Raw genomic sequence first — 21444 nt, forward strand, 5'->3', positions numbered from 1 at the left:
AAATATTAGGAGATGACTTCTAAAAAAATTGCTTTCTTATCTAGCTTTGTAGATTCTCAGGTTTAAAGCTGTTGGGGTGGGGAAATCTGTGCTTGATATCTTGTGCCCCAGACTACAAAGGGATGGGTGTGGATATGGAAATGAAAGACAGCTGGATCACAGTTTCAGGTCACCTATGCCCATCAACCAGTTCCTGAATACTGCACTTCCTTTGCTTGGTACCTGGTCCTAGTGGTCAACATCATGAAGGCATCACAGGCAAAGTGGCATTCACATTCTGAAATCACCTGCATTACTATAGAAACAGGGAAGGAAATGTCAAGAAGTGGAAGTGAAAGATGGTTCATGCCTGAGGGTTTGGGGGTGGGGAGGTCTATTTCCCACTTATCTGAGAAAAGGAAGTCAAGGCCGGGGGGGGGGGGAGACCACATGCACGATTGGCTAAGAGCATGGGCCCAGCAGTAATGGGCTCTATTGAGTTTATTCTGATTAGCCAGTTTTGGCTACAGCTGCTTTGTCAGATCCATGCTGAGTTCAGATGTGGGGGGAGGATTTTATGCAAACTACTCAGAAGAATGTTTCAGATCAACCTTCAGGTCCCCTGTGAAGAAACAGCAAACACAGGATTTGAAAAATGTGAGCTTCTCAGCTGGGTTTTTAAAACCACCACTTTATATTACTGATACCTTGTTGTCCAGAGTTAGGAGACAGTGAAAAGAATCCAATGAAGCTGAATGCTGGTGGATTAAGGGCAGACAGCAGTTCTTCTCCTCACTTTACAAAGTTCACAAACCGCAGAATTCACTCCCACAGGAAGTAACCTCGGCCATCAGCAAGCAGGACTTCAAAAGAGGATCAGGCCAATTCATTCAGGATAAGGCTTTCCGTGGCTTCTGGACAGGATGTTTCTGCTCTGCCTCTGCGGTTGGAGGCACTGCGCCTCTGAAGGGCACTTTCTGGGAACCACAAGGGGAGGGGAGTGCTGTGGTGCTCAGCTCCTGCTTCTGGGCTTTCCACAAGAGTGGCTGGGGAAACCCAGCCGGATGGGTGGGGTATAAATTGTTGTTATTGTTGTTATTAGACTGGCCACTGTGAGAATGGGATGCTGGACTAGCGGGGCCATTAGTCTGTTCCAATAGGCTCTTCTTATGTGCAGAATCCAGTTCAGAAGCTGGAGAGCTTTTTACATTTCAGTGCCTTGACTAAGGGAGGAAAGTGGATGCCTAGGGTGTGCACATGGAACCTCCATGCCTGAACACAACTTACTTTTGAATGCCAGATGCAAGGGACGAACCAGAGGAGGCAGTCACATCCCTGTTTTGCTGGCTAGTGCACAGAGGCATCTTGCTGGCTGCTGATAGGAACAGAGTGGAAGGTAACTTTCCTTTCAACAGGAATGGAGCAAGAATCAACTGCCAATCCAATTGGCTTCTGCACATGCCAAATGGGAACAGGATGCTGGGCCAAATGACCTTTGGTCTAATGCAGCAGGGCTCTTCTCAAAGCCCTTCAGTGAGCTTATCCCAGGACCCCTGGTGGGAAGATGGCTAACATGGGGGGTCAGGGGAGGAAACAGTATGGTGTGCTAGGGAGTATGTGCTTCAGAGATATCAAAGAGTTCTGGGGCCATCTTAAGGAGAAACAAATGTATTTTGAGGATGAAGATTCCATTTTATAATCTTGTGAACAATACTTTTAGGTTTTGCTTTGCTTGAGAATAATATGGTTGCCCTTCTGGGACATCTCTGCATTCACACACTTGTGAAAGAAAAATGCTGATTTTGCGCTTGTTTCAGCAACAAAGCTTTGCTTTTTTGGGGGGGGGGAGGAGAGAGATCATTTTTTTTATTACATACCCCTGCAATACATGTAAGAATTAGCCCACCACGTTCCAGATGCTGCTGGACCTTTGGCATCTGAAATATATATTTTAGGACCCACCTTGTTCTCTTGATTGTAACCTGTTGTGACTGTTTTTAATATTGTATTTTTAAATAGTTGCCACCCACTGTCAGTTCCAGCTAGCCAGCATGGCCAGTGGTTAGGACTGACAGCTGTCGTAATTCAAAAAACATCTGAAGGGAATCACTGAACCATCAAACCTTGGACTCCACCCTTCCCCAATTCCGGCAACGTTTTGCTCATGAAATTTGTGACATGGCTGGGCATCAATTTAATTCCCTCTCCCTTGCTGGCTCCTAACTGTGCACCACCACCCTGCCTCTTCTGTTTTTAAAGCAGTGTCTCTGGCCTCCCTCTCTTTCTGCTTTTCACCCATCCCCTTCACTCTGACAGGCCGCCAGCAGGTCCTGACTTCTTTTCATGGTTGTAAGGTGCTTAGAGCTTAAGTGCTACAAGATGGTGATGAATATATAAATGGGATGGTGATGAAGAAACACAGCACCCAACAAGCAGCTTAAGAAGCTCTTCGGCTGTTTGAAACTTCCCTTTCTTTTCAGCTGCACAAGCAGGGCAGAATTCTTCCCCAGCCCATGGCTCTGGGAGTTTACAGACGCCCTGCACCTCTGGCTCTGCTGCAGCTACTGCAACAGTTTGCAGCTCAAGTGAGAGTGTGTACACAGCAGAACTCTCCTTTCTCTGGTTACTGCTCCTCCCTCCCTTTGAAGAACTGCTCCTATTGGGCAAAAGCTGAGCCACTGATGAGCCTTAGGCCCCAGCTTCTTGCCAATCAGTTGATTCATTTCATAGGGATCTTGTTTCACAAACCTAGCCTCAGGTTTTGTGAGTGTGCTGTGTGCGTTTTTTTAAAGGCACTGGGGAAACTTTTAGCATCCAGTGTGCGAAGCCTGCATCCTCCTCCTCCTCCTCTCGAATCCATCATGCTGCAAATCCGGCTGCTCCTGCTCCTGTGCTTTGGGAATCAGCTCAGTCCCAGCCTGGGCTGTCAGCTGCCGTCAGAGTGGAGACCCCTGAGCGAAAGCTGCCGGGCTGAGCTGGCAGAAATCATCGTCTATGCCAAAGTCTTGGCACTGCATCAGGATATGTACAGCATGTTCAACTATTTGCCCTGGCAATATGAAGCCCCGGAAGGGGGGCTCTTTTACTCAGCCGAGATTGAGATGCTCTGTGATCAGGCCTGGGGAAGCATGCTGGAAGTCCCTGCGGGATCCCGGCTCAACCTGACAGGACTGGGGTATTTCTCCTGCCACTCTCACACAGTCATGCAGGATTACTCCTACTTCTTCTTCCTCAGGTGAGTACCTCTAGAAAACTCACCAATACCTAATACTAATTAATAGTAATAATAATGTTAAAAAGATACCGTTGCCTAATGTTGCTAAATGACACATGGATTTAATATTACTAATGCTGGGCATTTTGATGGCGCTCTAGAATGTTAAAAACACTTCACATACCTTGTTTCAGGTAAATATCATCTCTGCGTTGGAGATGGGAGGCTGAGAGAGTGGCTTGATGGGGGCGGGGGAGGACAGATGCATGGTGAGTTAGAACTATGAAGATATTGCGCAGGGCAAGGTGATAGAATGATGGACTGGGCCACTTCAAGCTGCAGGTGTGTGTGTGTTGGGAAGTTGCAATTTTTAAACATTTCTATGTGTAAACAGCTCTTTGTGTGTAATAAAGCAACATACCAGGGAGAGCTCTGTCTTTCTCTTCGAGGTTCAAGTTTTATTACAGGTAGTGGTGTTTGGTTTTTTTCCAACATAATGGAGCGTTCAAAAATAGGATATGCACAACAGTCTTCTTGTGTGACAGACTCTGCTGTTACCACTTTAGTCTGCGTCTCATGCCGTGTGAGATTTAGAGCTGATCTCTCCATGGCTCTCCATGTCCAGCCACCATTTTGTTTATTTATGGATGTTCCTCCAAAGAGATCAAGGTGGCATCATCCCCTCTTCTTAAATGGCCACAGCAACCCTGGGAGATAGGCCAGGCTGAGATATTGCGTCTGGCTCACGTTTACCTGGTGAGCTTCCCGGGCGAAGGGGGCAAAAGGAACCCTGGGTGTGCCCACTGCTTGACCCACAACGCTTGCATGGCACTTGCTTACTCTCAGCCTTACCTAACTCCCTGGCTTTTTGGGAGGTAAAATGGGATTAAAGACTTATGCTGCAAAAGTTATAGGATATAAATGAGATCCACAAGAATTCACCATTTTGCTCTCCTTATCTAACTTGCCTATAGAAAGAATAAAAAAAAGGCCAGAAGATTAGGAAGATTTGGCTGTCAGGACCAGTCTAGGCAAGTCACTTCAGCTTGCCTTAGACTTAGTGTGAGTAAATGGGTGCCTCTGAACATGTGCCGAGTGTTTTTCTGTCACCAGGGAATAACAATAATTGTTTTATGAAACTGTTTCAAATGAGGTGATCAGCTGCAAAGGAAATGGCTCCTGTCTCTTTGCTAACTGTGCTGAATTCGACGCCACCATCGTAGTTCCACACCATTACAATAAGGATTTCCAGAGCTTAAAGCTTGGGACACAAGACTTCTCCTGTTATAAATTCATTTCAATATTATCATTGGATGAGAGAGTATTTAATAAATACAACTTATTAAAGTTTGTTTAGTACAGTTGTAGTTTTTTGTGTCTGGGAAACATTTAAAAATGGTCAGTCTCTCTCAAAACGTTGTTTTATTCATCATATATTTCACTTCAAACTTAAGCTTACTATACGTCTTGTTCTCCTAGGAAGATTGTATACTTAGAACCAGTTCTGGTTAAAATTCAGATTATTGTGTATTTATTATGTATTCATTAAATTTATTATAACCCACCCTTCCTCCCAAAGGAGCCCAAGGTGGCAAACCTTGCTAATTTTAATTTCCTTATCCTGAGTTTATTAATGGGCCAGTTGAGATGCAGTATTTCAATACATAAGATGACTCTGGGAAATGGTTCTGTGACTGCCAGCACGTGGCAGATGTTATGTCACAATTGGTCAACACATGCAGATTTTTTATGGGTTTGGAAAGGAATGTAGGACCCCATGGCTGGGCTTGTCCTTCAGCAAGAGACGTGAATAGCAACTTCCTACCAAACAATTCCTACTGTGGTGATCAGCTGCAAAGGAAGACAGGACTCCCGTCTCTTTGATGGTTGTGTAAAAGGATGGATTTAAGCAGGTGGTGGTTGGTTTTCTTTTCTTTTTTCACCTGCTGAGCTTCATCTGTCCAAGCCTCTCTCCTATGCAACTGTTGCAAGAGCCCCGTTTTGCAGTTAGCCAACTGATCAGTGGACAAAACACAATTCCTGATATTCTTATAGACCGCAGTGAAAGGAAGAGACAGAAACTGGATGCTTATCCATGTAAACCAGCTTTGTATGTGGCTCTCTTTTGCTTACACATGGAATTCTGTGTTTAAGTGTTTGTGAAGTCTGGTGACTCAACAGCGGCATTTCATTTTAAAGATTATCTGAGGTGATGAATGTGTTCTTTAATTGTAGTTTGAGAAGTTCCATGACAGAGTTTTGCAACTGTGCATCTGGAAAACAGTAAGCCTCCACTGCCTGATCCGACTGCCTGTTTATTGGACCACCACCCTTATTTCATAGAATCATAGAATTGTAGACTTAGAAGGGACCTCCAAGGATCATCTAGTCCAACTACTGCGATGCAGGAATCTTAACTAGATAATACACGACAGATTTCTTTGCGGAAAGATTCATGTTGGCTAATGAATAAGCATTCACTCTGTTTGTGGGTGTTGTAGTCTCAGGGAGGTACTCGCCTGGTGGAAGAGTCCATATGCAAGGTCCAGTCCAGTCCAAAGGTCAGAAGCATCTCAGTTCATGTCATCAGACGATCCGGGAGTCAAGAAAGCCGAGGGTCCAAGGTTACGAGAAGCAAGAAGCAGCAAGGTCTGGCCAGGAAGGACAAAAGTTGTTTCCAGCAACTGACCAAGGCTAGAAACCCTGCTTAAGAAAGCTGAGGCCAGCTGGTTCTCATCAGGAGCAAGAAGGCTGCAGCTGGTCAGCAACAGGTGGAGTTACTTTGCCTTCTGCTCCTTCAGGCTGCTGCTCAGCAGCTGAAGCTGACTCCTGGCCCATGACACTATCCTCCTCCGCAAGGTGCCCCCCGACCCGCCGGCTGCGTGTCAGCTTATGGGGGAACCAACGGTGGAACTGTCAGGCCAACCGGGGAGCATGGACATACGAAGCATCTTCCCATGAGCGTTCCTCAGGGCCGTAGCCCTTCCAGTCCACCAAATACTGCAAGAGACGTTGGCATTGACAGGAGTCCACAATTTGTGCCACTTCAAATTCTGGCTCCCCTTCCACAAAGACGGGTGGCAGAGGGGGAAGCTCCGGTTGGTGCATACTGGCAGGGACCGCAGGGACCGCAGGGATGAGCAAGGCATGGTGAAAGACTGGGTATACCTTATAGGAAGCCAGGAGCTTGACCCGGCAGGCCACTGGGTTGATCTTGGCCTGCAGGAAAGAGACTGAGGAATTGGGGTCCCAGTTTCCGTGAAGGGTTCTGGACCGGCTGATGCCAGGTGGAGAGCCAGACCAAGTCCCCCACTGCCAGGGGCTTGCTGATGTCAGTCAGCAAAATGCTTGTAATCCTCCTTTGCCGATTGGAGCTGCTTGTGGAGAACCCAATGGATGGTCCGCAGCTCCTGCAAAAACTGTTCTGCTGCCGGAAGCATGGAAGGAGATGACAGCAGGGAAAAGAAGCGGGGAAACCCATAGTTGGCAAAGAATGGGGAGATGCATGTCAAAGTGGGGAGAGCACTGTTATAAGAGAATTCAGCAGCCGCCAGGAGTGAGAGTCAGTTGTTCTGATGGAAACTGACAAAGCACCACAGGTACTGTTCCAGGATCCTATTTGCACGTTCTGTTTGCGCATCCAGTTGGGGTGGTAGGCAGAGGAGAGATGGAGTGGCACCCTCAAACCCGTCAAAGGGCCTGCCAAAAGTGAGCAGTAAATTGCGGTCCCCTATCAGATACCACCATGCAGGCAGAACACCTCTCTCAAGAAGAGGTCTGCACTTGTTTGGGCTGAGGGGAGGCCAGTGCAAGGGAGAAAATGTGCTATCTTGGTCAAGGTATCCACCACTACCAAAATGGTCGTCGCCCCTTGGGATGAAGGCAGGTCCATGACAAAGTCCAGTGACACGGTCTGCCAGGGCTATTCAGGCATTGGTAGAGGTAGAAGGTGTCCTGCCGGCTTGCCAGGGATGTCTTTAGCCCAATGACAGACTGGGCAGGAAGCCACATATTGCTCCACCTCTTCCCAAAGACAAGGCCACCAAAAGTCCCTGGCCACCAAATGAAGAGTTTTGAAGCGTCTGAAATGCCTTGCCGGTAGACTGTCATAGCATAACCGCAGAACAGTTCCCCGCTGTGGACCAGGAAGCACATAATAATGGCCCCCAAACTGCAGCAAGTCCTGGTGCACCATCCAGTGGTGAGGAGAGTGTCTAGCCTGGTCAGCCAATTCTTGCCACCAGTGCTGCACATAGGCGTCCCACTGTTGCTGCTCCCGCAGCTCCCAAAGTGGGAGAAGAACTGGGACCATTAGATCTGGCGCTGATTCAGCTTCTTGGCTGACAGGAGTTGTCCTGGGTTCCGATTGTCCATCCAAACTGGATAACGGGCCCGCTCCAACAAATGATGCCATGACTCAAATGCTACTTGGATAGCCAATACTTCCTTGTCCCAAATGTCATAATTCCGCTCTGCCGGTTGACATTTTCAGGAGTAGTACCCACAGGGAAAGAGCACCAAAGACTGGGGGTTGGCCTGCAGTGGGTTGGGCCCTACCGCAACATCCGAGTCATCAGTTTCCACCACAAACAGCCGTGCCGAGTCTGGTTGCCGATGGATGGGTTGTGAAGTAAACACAACCTTCAAGGAGTCTAATGCCCCTGAGGGAAAGAACTGGAGGGAGAATTGGAGAGTTGGTTCTGGTCTATGTGTGTAACATCCACTCTGAGGAGCAGAATATCCACAGCTAGAGAAAAGGTCTCTGAGCTTAGATACGAAGACGAGTGTAGTATCTTGGGAGAGTATTCAGACAGGAGTAACGGGCAGGCTGAGTTTGAACAAGGAGAAGTAGAGTCTGTGAGGATAAAGTCTCCTTGGGTCTCCTGTCAGTCAGGAGGGGAGGGATCCTTTAGACAGAGAAGCTCCCAGACCAGTTAAGAGGGATGGAAGTACCTCAGGAGTGGGAGTGAGGAAAGGTTGGGAAACTGATGGAAAGTCCCTCCTTGTTTAGGAGCCAAAGTGTTAAGCTGAAACACCTACACAACCACTAAGTGAAGGAGCTGAAGTGAAATAACGGGAGAGAAGCTGAGCATCGGCCATCTAGGCTGGAAACCTGTAACATCGAACTGAAGAGTATTAACTGAAAATAAGCAGCTGAAGTTGAAAAGAAGCTGAGTATTTACTACCTTGTTTAGAAGCCTGAAACACCCACTAGAGTTTAGTATAGAATCATAGGACTGTAGAGTTGGGAGGGACCCTGGTGATCATCTAGTCCAACCCCCTTCAATGCAGGAATATGCAAGTGTCCCATATGGAATCAAATCCGCAATAGCACTACACTGTAACCAACTGTCATCCACACAGTTGATGAAAAGTTGTGTTCCACTGAGATTTGAACTCGCATCTCTGGATTCAGAGTCCAGAGTGCTAACCGTTACACCATGGAGCCACGGTAATTATAATAATAATTATTATTAATAAGTTAACTGTTTTCCTGAAAACACATTATCTTTTGACACATCCTTTGTTTTACCAACTTTGTTCTCTAAAATAAATCTTTCTAATTTGTCCAACTTCTTTGAATCTTCAAGTATCTAGTTTTACCTTCACACAAAAACCAACAGATAACCCAAAGTGGCTATAATTAGAATATATGAAGGTGGGATTCGCCACAATTGGTAGCCAGAGAGGTGGGATCCGCTATGTTATTTGCCATTTTCAAGGGCTGAAAACAGAAATATAATGGCAAGAGGGAATAAATGTTGAGACAAAGATGGGAGTAGTTTTTACGTGCAGATATTAACAGGGGACACTGCTTATTTCCCAAAACTGAAAATAAGTATTCCAAGCTGCTGTTAAAGCCACAAATATGGGTCAGGCCCCTTTTCCTCTTCCCAATGGGCCCATATGCCTCTCTCTCCCCATGTGATTATTCTTCATATCACTCACTCTGATCTACCAACGCCAGGCCCTTCTAGGAAATGGAAACACAACTAGCATTCATATTCTCACCTGTTGGGAAAGAGTTCAAATGGCACAGAACCTTTCAGCGGGTTTCTCAGAATGTGTCAGTGGAGCAAAATGGGCAATATGCAAGCTGTTTTCCTTGTGCCCCCCCCCAATGGACCAGCCCTTCATTGCCTTGCTAAACATAGGAATTGTGAGCAAACACCCCTCTATTAGCACCATCCTTCCCATGTGACTACCGATGCCAGTCTAGGAAGTACTATTGTAGCTAAGGGAAACCAACCTGATGCCATCTTTAATTACCTATAAAGTCTTAAACAGCTCAGGACCACAATACCTCAAGGACTGCCTCTCCCCATTCCATATGAACTAGGGTTGCCACCTTTGGTCGGGCAAAATATGGAACAGGTCGGGGGATCAGGGGGGCTAAAAATTACCAGTACTTTACCTGGTACAGAAATGGTATTTAAGTGCAAGATAGAAAAGGGGGGGCATGTCCTGCTGAACCATAGTTGTGTGGGTTCTCCCACTTCTCACCTGAACCTGGACCATGTTGTGTTAGTTCCAAGCAAACCACCGGGTGCAAAACAGAAATAAATCAGGAAGAATACAATTTGGGTTGGGTGACACAGCAGACCATGGACATTTGAGCTGTCCAGACCCTGCACAGGACAGGGGCGGGAGATACACATGCGCAATAAACCATGGTTTCAGTCATAATGGCTTATCATGATGTGTCAACCAGGGCAGTGTGTGCCTTGCTGAAAGTCAGTCTCATTACACTATATAGAGATGGATGACTTGTGCTGCAAGTTACTTAATGTTTATCCCTGGTTTTCTTTTTCAGAATGGATGAGAATTATAACCTCCTTCCACATGGAGTAAATTTCCAGGATGCAATATTTCCAGATACCCAAGAAAACAGACGGATGTTTTCAAGCCTTTTCCAGTTTTCCAACTGCACTCAAGGACAGCATTCCATGGCCTTCTCTAGTGACTGGGAGATGCAAGAGGACAGCAGGGTAAGGCACTTTTGGTGTTGTGTTCTCCCAGGAGGTGACTATGAACAGTTGAGCTGGCTTTGCTTTTAGTCCTGTGTTTGAGAGGAACATCTTATTAGTCAAATTCCACACTATCTTATGACAGGGAGCTTGAACACTGGCCCCACGTACACCATGCATTTTAGGCAGTGTCATACCACTTCAAACAATCATGGCTTTCCCCAAAGCATCATGGGAAGTGTAGTTTGTTAAAGGTGCTGAGACACCCCTCCCCTCACAGAGCTACAATTTACCTGGGAAAAGGAACTGAGAATTGTAGCTCTGTGAGGGGAATGGGGTCTTCTCCTAACAACCCTCAGCAGCCTTAACAAACTGCAGTTCCCAGGAGTCTTTGCGGGAAGCCACATGGTATGATACTGGTTGAATCGTAGAGTGCAGGTGGCACCACTGGCAGAGGAAGGGGAATGCGGTAGGTGTGGCCCGCCCAGGCTGTCATCCCGGGGGGGGGGGGTTGACATCCCCCACCCCCGGGATGCTCGCCCCACCCCCGGGTGCACAGCATGTGTGCTGCTCCAGGTTCCAGAGCAGCTAGCTCCGCCTCTGGGCAGCGCTAGGAATCTCAGTGAAAGAACTGTTGTGGTCTGCTTATTTATGTAGTACTTTATGTAGGCACTTTATGTAGTACAGCAAGCAAAAAAAACACGTCAGGTTCCTTGCAGTCTAAACATTTAGACAAAGTGTGTGGAGAGGAAGAAGAGAACATCGTTCGCCTTCCCAATTTAGAATGAATCCAGAATTAATAAATCCAGGTCTGCTCATTATTTGTCATCTGGTGTCCTCCAAAGCTCTCCTGGGGGAATCGTACCATAAGGTGCTATGGCTCTGTACTAGAAATGAATCAGGCACACTAACTCTCCTAATGGAAGGACACATGTCAAAACTCCCAATGGCAGCCTTGGAAACTGAGGAACAAAAGTGTTACAAGCTGAATTGCAGCTGTCTTGCTCCCTGACCTCTTGCAGCTGTGAGCAGATTATAGAGCAGGGAAACGGCTGCTTGAATTGATACTTAAATAGTGGCTTTGAGGCACATATTTGTAGTTCTTAAAGCACACTGGCCATGCTCCTTTCTTCCTTTTGCAAATATTTTCCTTGAATAATGAAAACATTGGATAGATCTTAGTGCTCATTTCTAAACGTGTTATGTCCTGCACTCAAGAATATTTTTGCGCAGACATTTAAAAAGTGGATTCAGTGTATGACTTACCATAAGAAGTACCTACATCATATTTTCCAGGGGCAGATTCCAGGGTAGGGTTGGTAGCACACTGAGAAGAGTAATTTAAGGGTGCTGGGAACTGTAGCTCTGTGGGGGGTAAACTACAGTTCCAAGGATTCCTTTTTCAGCAGAGGAGAAATGGGCTTCCAGTGTATGGTTCCCAGCCCAAAACGCCTGTCATCCACAAAGCAACTTCATCAGAGAGGCAATAATTTTTTCAGCCAAAGCATTCCATCTGCAGTATTAGGAATAATTGTACTTTGCAAGGCTATTGTAAGAATTACTTACAATTGTAACACACACACTCACACGGGACCTGCAACAAAATGCTGCAGTGTTGAGTGTTTCTTTTTATGTTTCAGCCACTCAGCCAGCCAAACCTTCTTCCTGGATAGTCCATTCCATCTGCCCCTTGTTTTCTGCAACCTATAAACTGTCAGTCAGCATCTGAGCATGATCAGTCCTCATGGTGGATGCTTTGGTACCCCTTCCCCACCTTAGGGTGAGAAACCTAAACATCTTTTTGCAGTACTGCAAACTTTGGGGTTCCCCTCAAGCTGGCTGGTACCTCCTTTTTGCGCATGGTGCTGCTGTTTTTGATACATAAGCCATGACACTCAGAAAGCCCAGTTCAGTATTGGAATATAGTCAGCCTGACTTCCTCCAGATGGTTTGGACTACAGCTCCCAGGGCTCATTGCTATGTAGGAAGATATAGCTGACTTCTGGGCTGCAAGAGGGGGGGGAGGTATGTGTATATTCTTTAATTTTAAAAACATGATTTTTTTAAAAAAGCAAGACTCCTTCCATGGAGTATAGCAGCAAATGTTTTGTTAAACAAAGGTTTTGTTAAACATTTGAGTTTCCCTTATAGTAAGCATTTCCTTACTATACAGTATGAATATTCATGTTGCCTGTGAAAAGAAAGCAGCAGCAGCAGCAAGCGCAAACACCACAAGACTATCCTCTTCCTAACAGCACCATCACACCATGGAAAAGGCTAAGGAAAAAGCTGCTTCTGTGGTTCCACAAATTTATGCCTCTGGAAGGAATCATCACAAATGAGCACTTTCCTTTTTTGTGTGTTTTGCAATGAGCTTGGCGGAAATTAGAACCTGTTTCATTTTAAGTTTGGTAGTTTGTTCTGAGATTGCCTGTAACAATGAAGGGTAGGTGGCAAGTATTTTAAAATAAGTCAATATAACAAAAACCTCTTTTTGGAATGAGTTTGCTGGTTGGGAGCTTGTTGGCTAGATATTTTAGGGACACTGTTATTCTCCTGAGGCATAGATGGTAGTCATCCGTCACTGCCTAGTAAACACCTTAAGCGTTAGCAGTTGTACTCTTTTTGAGCAATCAAGTTAGAGGGCAAAATTAATCCATCATCTTGTATGCAGCTGACAGGGTAAAAGGGGATCTAAGAGTCCATAAGAGTCAATCAAAGAATGCATCAAAATAACATGTTGCAGGGTTTTTGTTTTTTCTGGACAGTTTCATTTGGCTGCAGTGCTGGGGAGCCCTGTATTTGATTGCTGCTAATATTTCTGTCCTGGACACAGCAACTGGCTACCCGGGCTGGTCTCCATACCCTCCAACATGCTGCAGAGGAAAACTGGGATGCCCATCTTTCAAGGCCATGCTGTCATGGGAGCCAAAATGGGACATCCTGGGATCCAGTCAGAAACCAGGATGGCCTCTGTAATTCCAGTATGTCCTACTCAAATTGGGACAGTTGACGGATATGCTATTATTACATTCATGTCCCACTTTTCTTTCAAGGAGATTCTTTCCCCTATTTTATCCTCATAACAACTCTGTGAGGCAGGTTAGACTGAGAGGCAGTTACTCCATACTAGTACAGTCATACCTCGGGTTAAAGACACTTCAGGTTGAGCATTTTCAGGTTGTGTTCTGCGGTGACCTGGAAGTAATGGAATGGGTTACTTCTGGGTTTCGCCACTTGTGCATGTGCAGATCCTCAATATGACATCACGCGCATGCCCAGAAGCGGTGAATCACGACCCGCGCATGAGCAGACGTGGGTTGCGTTCTGCTCAGGATGCGAATGGGGCTCCAGAACGGATCCCATTCACATCCAGAGGCACCACTGTAGGTCCCTGCGGACTCCGCACCCTTGAGGGCACACAAACATGAGACTTCTTTCTGGTAGGCTGAAGTGGTAGCATGTGATTTTGCGGCATGGGCCAATTGGCTCTTAATCACAGGCTGTGTACACACTATGCTTTAAAGCACATTTGAAGCACATTTTCCCCACATTTCTGGGTACTGTAGTTTTTTCCTTACACACACACACACACACACACACACACACACACACACACACACACTGCAGCCTGGAAGCCAGACAAAACAAATAGCATTTATTTCTATGCTAGAAACTTCATAGAATCATAGAATAGAATCATAGAATCATAGAGTTGGAATAGACCACAAGGGCCATCGAGTCCAAACCCCTGCCAAGCAGGAAACACCATCAGAGCACTCCTGACATATGGTTGTCAAGCCTCTGCTTAAAGACCTCCAAAGTAGGAGACTCCACCACACTCCTTGGCAGCAAATTCCACTGTCAAACAGCTCTGACTGTCAGGAAGTTCTTCCTAATGTTTAGGTGGAATCTTCTTTCTTGTAGTTTGGATCCATTGCTCCGTGTCCGCTTCTCTGGAGCAGCAGAAAACAACCTTTCTCCCTCCTCTATGTGACATCCTTTTATATATTTGAACATGGCTATCATATCACCCCTTAACCTCCTCTTCTCCAGGCTAAACATGCCCAGCTCCCTTAGCCGTTCCTCATAAGGCATCGTTTCCAGGCCTTTGACCATTTTGGTTGCCCTCCTCTGGACACGTTCCAGTTTGTCAGTGTCCTTCTTGAACTGTGGTGCCCAGAACTGGACACAGTACTCCAGGTGAGGTCTGACCAGAGCAGAATACAGTGGCACTATTACTTCCCTTGATCTAGATGCTATACTCCTATTGATGCAGCCCAGAATTGCATTGGCTTTTTTAGCTGCCGCGTCACACTGTTGGCTCATGTCAAGTTTGTGGTCAACCAAGACTCCTAGATCCTTTTCACATGTACTGCTCTCAAGCCAGGTGTCACCCATCTTGTATTTGTGCCTCTCATTTTCCCCCCCCCAAGTGCAATACTTTACATTTCTCCCTGTTAAAGTTCATCTTGTTTGTTTTGGCCCAGTTCTCTAATCTGTCAAGGTCGTTTTGAAGTGTGATCCTGTCCTCTGGGGTGTTAGCCACCCCTCCCAGTTTGGTGTCATCTGCAAATTTGATCAGGATGCCCTTGAGTCCATCATCCAAGTCGTTGATAAATATGTTGAATAAGACCGGGCCCAAGACAGAACCAATCTTTCTATAGAATATAAAATCTTTTGATTCGTTTGATTCCAGATGTTGTGCTGTTTTTATTTTATTGTATTAGAGAATCTGCTGTATTACATGGCTTTAATCTGTGCTGTATCATAGCTATGGGGTGGCAAGTTTCTTTTGATGTATAAATGTTCTTTATCCTGTAAGAAGTAAAGCAATAAAAACAAATTGTTAAAAAAACATAGAAACTTCAGCCAGTTTAACTCCTTTAATATTCTTCAACTCCCATGGCTTTCTCCTGGGGAGCCTTGGGAATTATAGTTCTGCAAAATATATAAAAGATTCCACAGTGGGAAGTTGTAGTAATTAAAGTGGCTGCTATTTCTCAGCACTTTTCAAGAGGCTGGGTCGGGGTTTATGGAATGCCCAAAGACATGTGGACAAATCTTCCCAAAGCTTATGAAAACACACAGCTAATTTTAGCACACACTTTCTCCCAGCCCTGGAGGCAGAGAGATCACAAGAGAGATTAAGGCCAGTTGGCCCCTGCAGCTTTCTTTAAGGGTCTCAAGGAAGACACGCCAGGGCACTAAGCAATCAATTAAAAATACAGGATTTCTCCATTGGTTTTTAGCACTGTCAGTCATGTCATGTCGTCAAACAGCTGCTTATGCTGATTGAAAGGTCAGGAGATATTCTGACCCAACCAGGGAGGGAGAGTGTGGAAATGTGAGGACCTTTATGTTTTCTCTAGCAACTTCCTGTGTTTTTTATGCTAGTTCCACTTTCACATCTCTTGTCAAGAACTACAGCTACACAGTGGCTGCTTATTATTTATAAAGACTATATAGCAATGAATGCCCAATCCTTAAAAAACAAGCAAACCATTATTTGTGTGAACAGTGGGCTGTGTTTTTTTCTTTTTAAGATAAGTGTGCTGCTGGGCTTTTGAAACTGGATTTGTCCATAATCTGCTGTTCTTTTATAGACTTCCTCATGCAATTGATTCTGATTGAAGACCTCTTTGTCCATTTAGTTGTGGTTCTCTTCAGGAGAGTTGCGGTCATTATTTGAGGGGATCAGGCTGGTTTTGCCTGTCCCCTGCTCCCCGCCCCCCGGCAACTTTTGACCCGACTGATGTGAGAAGATATGGGGGTGGATGTGCTGCTCCACTACACCCCTCTCCTGACCAGCTGGGCTTGGGATTGCTCTGTAAGATGTTGTTCTGAATGGAAAGAGTGCAGCATTTGCTTCAGTAGCAGAGGCCAGGCTTGGTCTTTCCAGATGTTTGGGAAATACCCTGTTGGCCAAACCACCAGGCAAACTTGGAAACCTTTTTCTCTCTGCTCATAGCAGACATGCTGAGAGCTAAGCCCATTTCATAAATACGCTAATGGTCTTACTGATGTTCTTTTGTCTTCTTAACTAAACAAACTTGGCATATGTGCTGTGCAAAAGATCAAGAGCCAGTGCATTCATGCGGCAGTTCTAGGGAGACCTCAGTTTTCACAGAAATAAAAACAGCTAGCCTGGAAAGCCAAAAGCACCGCAATGATGTAGTATGAGCAAAATTGCTGGCATTAGCTCTGTGTCTCCTGCCATTATCCCTCTGACATGACTTGGACTTGATGCAGTAGCCAAAATGCTTCTCTTGTATTTTACAGTAAGAAACGCCCCCTTCATTTAATTTTGGTTAGATAGTCTATGTATTAACTAAACACAATCATTACCTTGTCCATGCAATTCACCCTTTCAAGCAGCTTCTCTCCCTGCATTCTTTAGCATGAATGAGACTTCAACACTGTGGCTGCATAGACCCACCTATCAGTGAGATATCAGGCAACAAAAGCCTGTGCATTATTTTTCAGAAGTAAGTCTCGGTCAGTTCAATGAGGCTTCCTATTAGGTAAGTTGGCATTGCCTAAGCGTGCCATCCTGTACGTGTCTCTTTAACAGTTCAATGGGACTTGCTCCCGTGGAAGTATGATTAGGTTAGGACTGCAGCCTAAGTTAACATTTGCAATGATATAAAAGATTGCCAGATATACTGTTGCATAACACAGAAATGTTGTGCTACCCCTGTTGATTGAGCTATGCCAGCATTTGGGTCTGCTCTGTGTCCAAACCTCTTCGGTTCCTGCCAAGTTTCTTTGCATTGCTGCCTTGCTCTTCATTGCCACCTGTGTGTGGAGCAGGCATTTCCTCTTTGGCTCCTGCTTTGAAAGAGATGCAGAGAGATATTATCCCAAAGCTTGGCTCTCTCTGTGGCTTAAAATGAACTGGGCTAGACTCCTAGAGAGGAAGGGGATTTGGGGAGATGGGGAGGGGTCCACCGGAGCAAAAACAACTCCCTGCAAAGCCCCTTCCTATCTGGATTCTCACATGGACGGGGAAAAGGCATTGAGCTGAATTGGTGATGCCTTCTGAAATCGGAAGAGTCTCCCCATTTTGTGCATTTGGGTGAAGGGGAGTCCCAGGGCAGGATGCCTGGGAGGGGGGTCTGTGCAGCTGATCCGTCCAGGATTCACCACAGCACCAGGATGCTGCAGTTGCTTGCACATTCCTAATTTGCTCAGAAGTTTGAAACTCAAAAAGGGAAAAAGGGAAAACAATGATTGAATGACATAGGAGAGGTGGGACGTGTATGTTTGGCTCATGCCTATATGCAGCACCAGCCAGCCAGCCCCCCCCCCCGGGTTCAGTGGCAGTTAGGGACCATGTCTGTAGCAGTGGAGCTTACTGACAACTCAACCTCTCCTCTGCCCTTTTCACACCTCTTCTGGCTCTGGAAGACGGGGGGGGGGGGGGCAGAGCTTGTTGCAATACACTCATGACTCGTCACCAGCCTGACTCATCTCTTTCTCTTGGCCTCCCTCCTCCCACTTGCCTGATTCAGCTTCTGCCTCTGATTCTGGACTTCTCTCTGCCACAGACTCCCCCTGCTCACTAAGCCCTGTTGCCCCTTCAGCTTCTAATACCGCCTCTTCCCAGTCTTCTCCCTCTGACCACTCATTGTTTTCCCACCACCACTTCCATACCCTCCAACATTTCTCAGATGAAAATAGGGACATCCCATTCCATAATGATAATTTTACTGTTTATACCCCGCCCATCTGATTGGGTTGCCCCAGCCATGCAGGGCAGCTTCCAACACATATAAAAACATAATAAAAGTAAATAAGCATAAAGTAATAATAATCCCTCTACAGGATTGCCTTCAGATGGCTCTGGGGTCAGAAAACGCCATACCCTGCAACCTTTCTCCAATGAAAATGGGACATCTTAAGGAAAAGTGAGACATTCCGGGATCAAATCAGAAACCAGGATGGCTTCTCTAAATCAGGGACGTCCCTGGGAAATAGGGGCACTTGGAGAGCTTTCACTGCCTGGGCTCTTAGCCTTCTTCCCCCCATTCCTCTGCATCCAACCAGCCCATGGCATATGGGGACATGGCAGTGGGTGCGCAGCTACAGTCTCCTGCCACATGAGATGATTATTCCATGTCTTCAACATGTGAACAGGGTTAGCTCTGCATAGGATCCCAGAAAAGGTTTTTAAAACCTGTGGCAGAAATGTCTGGAGAATCTAACCATATAAGAAGAGGCCTGTTGGATGGAATCAAAGACCTGTCTGGTCCAGTGGCCTAGCAGATGTCCATGGGAAGCCCAAAGTAGGGCCTGAAGGCAGGAGCTCTCTTTCATAGCTAGATCCTTCAGTTCTGCCCCGCATTCTCCTTGACATATGTTTGCTCATTCATTACGCATCTTCTCACATATGGGTACTGATAATTGGTGGAGATGCAGTAGACAAGGGACCTTTTATATTGTGAAAGCCATAATTACTGACAGCCGAATAATTTGGTGAGGAAGTTCTTAGATGTATTGAAAACCAACTTTGGAATGCAAGGAAGGGGCAAAGGACAGCGATCGAAAAGCCAGTGGCAAGGTAGCAGATTTTGTGTAAATGGATACCCAGAATCAAATCTGGCATGAGTATAAAGAATAAGGAGAATACACGATGTTAGTGTCTTCCAGAAGGCTCAGAAACCACAAGGCAAATAAAGACTCCTCACATTTATTACATTTTAAAGCTTGTTATGCTTTCAAAACCACCGCCATCAATCTGAACCCTTAAGAAGTGGCAACACCAGTAGAGGAAGAGATTTACGGAGATGATTGCCTCCTCCTCAGAAAATAAAATGCTACATATCCTAATTCTATTTCTTTCTTTTTTATTTAAAGGTCTGGGATTATGTGCATTATTCTGCAATAATTTCTGTTCTAGATCTTAAAGGTTACTATTTTCATTTTATTCCTCTTTAACTCAAGTTGTGTGTGCAAATTACATGTCGTGGCGCAGAAGAGGAGCCAAGGGCTACATAAGATATGATCTCTTGCAGCACCGGGATTTCCTCCTCTTCATTTATGGATACCTACACCTATATTTTGTTTATTAGTTTGGTGCTAAGTTTGGTGCTACGTAATTACATGATTGTTAATAGCATAATACATTTTTAGTTGCAAGACTGCAAAAAAATCCTGTTTTACATTGCCAAATTCTGCTTAGAACCTCTTTGATTCCCTGAGGGTACTGTGGATCACTTACACAGAATTCCCAAAAGCACCCCAAACAAACACCATGTAATTCCCAGGGAACCCATGAAAGTTAGGATGACACAACATCCCTTTAAACTGGTTGTGTAAATGTATTATGTTACTGGAGTGTGCTTGCCCTTTCTTCCATAATTAAAATAACCTGCTTATCATGAGCTATGCTTAACTTTAGAAATATATCCACTTAACATTAGCAAAAATGGATGCCTTCTGATGAATGTTTGGAATCTGCATCAACCTCCAAAGTAGACCGAGTTTTATAGTTGGATGTTCCCTTTTGTGGATGCAGCTTTTATTTATACTGTATCTGCATTCACAGATGGAGATAATTAAAATTTATGGGATTGCCTGAGCTGATTCTTCCCACACAATGTTGCTGTTTTCAGAGAAGGCTTTGAAGCGCTCTCGTCACCTTGTAATACAAATGCAAAGCCTCTGTTGACCAGAATGCTAATTTGCATTACAAATGCCTTCTGCACACTTTCTAACCTGCATGTGTTTGTGTATTATTAATTAGAACTGCATCCCACTTTTCCTCCAAGGAGGTGCTCAGAATGGCCTGCAAGACAGTGGTACCACTCTATCTCCCCAGCAGTTCAGTGAGGTGGCTAGCCTTTCCCAGCCTTCTCTGCTCTGTGCTGGCTGTGGTGCTGATGGGAATTGTAGTCCAAACAAATATGGAGGAGACCAGGTTGGGGAGGGATGGGTGCGATGCCATTTCAATCAGTTTCATGGTCAAGTTGGAATTCAAACCTATCCATCTGTCTCCTTATCTACCATGTCACCTTGGCATGAACTGTGACCAGACAGTTATATAAATAGTACAACAGAAGCTCAAATGCACCTTTGTGTGTGACGATACTCAGGCTGTCTCCATATTACGACTTGCTCTGCCTCCAGTGGACTCTTGCTGCAGGTGTTTGAAGCCAAGCACACGTGACATTGGCCTGTACCCACTTGCATCCTGTAGCTTCTTGAGGCATTTCCCCTCAATCCAATTGGAAAACAGAAGCCACGGTTAAGCTGATGTTATGTACTGAAGTTCTCACCCTGGGCCAGCAGGGGGATACTGTAGATAGTTTTCACTCAGGTCCACATATGCAAATAAGGGATTGAAAATGACGTTCAGTGATTGGATAGTTACAGAAAATGGTTACTGTTGCGTTCTAGTGGAGCTCTATATAAGCAGGCTGGTTGAACCCTTCAGTTCAGTTCTGTTCTGGCCTGAGAATAAACAAGAGCTGTTTGAAGAATCGCTGTGTCATCTGATATGTTCACCCACAACTTAACAGCTGAAGTGTGTATATTTCAGGCAGTTGTTGAGCATGTGCAGATGGCAGCGTCAGTGAATTGGAGTTCAGGGCTGGGAAGCAAATCAGGTAAACATCCTCTTCCATTCTCTGGTGTAAGAAAGCGACTTGAAATGTACTGGTGGGGTGGACAAACTCACTGCACTGCAAGCCGCTAACGTGTACACAGCCTCAGACAGGAAAACTAATTATTAATGGTTGTTAGATATTAATCATGTCCATTTTTGCCACCACTCCTTACATTTGCAAAGGAGAATGTTAGCCGCTTTGAGACTCCTTAAAGGGAGTGAAAGGCGGGGTATCAAATCCAAACTCTTCTCTTCTTCTTCAACCAGACTCAAGTGGCATCTGGCAGCAACAAGCTAACTGAGGAACTGGAACGTTGGGATTTCCAATTTGTGCTCTTCATTCCTCATGGTTCAGCCAACATGGTTGCAAGCAGTGCTATATTATTCCTGAAATATAAATATATGGATAATGATATTGTGCAAATATAGTAGCTGTTTATTCAGTGTTGGGATGTGCTTCCTATACCCTGGACTTCAAAATGCAAGGCAGTCAGATCACAGCCAGCCAGACCACCTCTTACTTATATGCCTCTTGTCACTCTCAGAGATCTCAAACAGGTTTGTGAGAAGCTAAAGTAAATGCAATTTGGATTTTAAAAAAGCGTTTCTTAAGTGAAAGGCACTAAGATCACTGCTACCCATTTCTCGAATGTGGCTGAGCAAAAAAATCTGCA

The 21444-nt window shown here is 45.4% G+C and overlaps 1 protein-coding gene across 1 annotated transcript in view; it reads left to right on the forward strand.

The window, feature by feature from the left end:
* Positions 1–619: 619 nt before the first annotated feature.
* The window catches only part of CCDC3 (coiled-coil domain containing 3), a 64476-nt gene continuing 43651 nt past the window's right edge, over positions 620–21444 (forward strand). Inside the window, exons 1-3 of the mRNA XM_081210774.1 lie at positions 620–636; positions 2772–3214; positions 10008–10182. Coding sequence (XP_081066900.1) covers positions 2841–3214; positions 10008–10182 — 549 coding nt within the window. The 5' untranslated portion in view covers positions 620–636; positions 2772–2840. The remainder of the gene's footprint in view (positions 637–2771; positions 3215–10007; positions 10183–21444) is intronic.

This window comes from Podarcis bocagei (assembly GCF_964188305.1).
Source record: "Podarcis bocagei genome assembly, chromosome: 10".
Taxonomy (NCBI): Eukaryota; Metazoa; Chordata; class Lepidosauria; order Squamata; family Lacertidae; genus Podarcis; species Podarcis bocagei.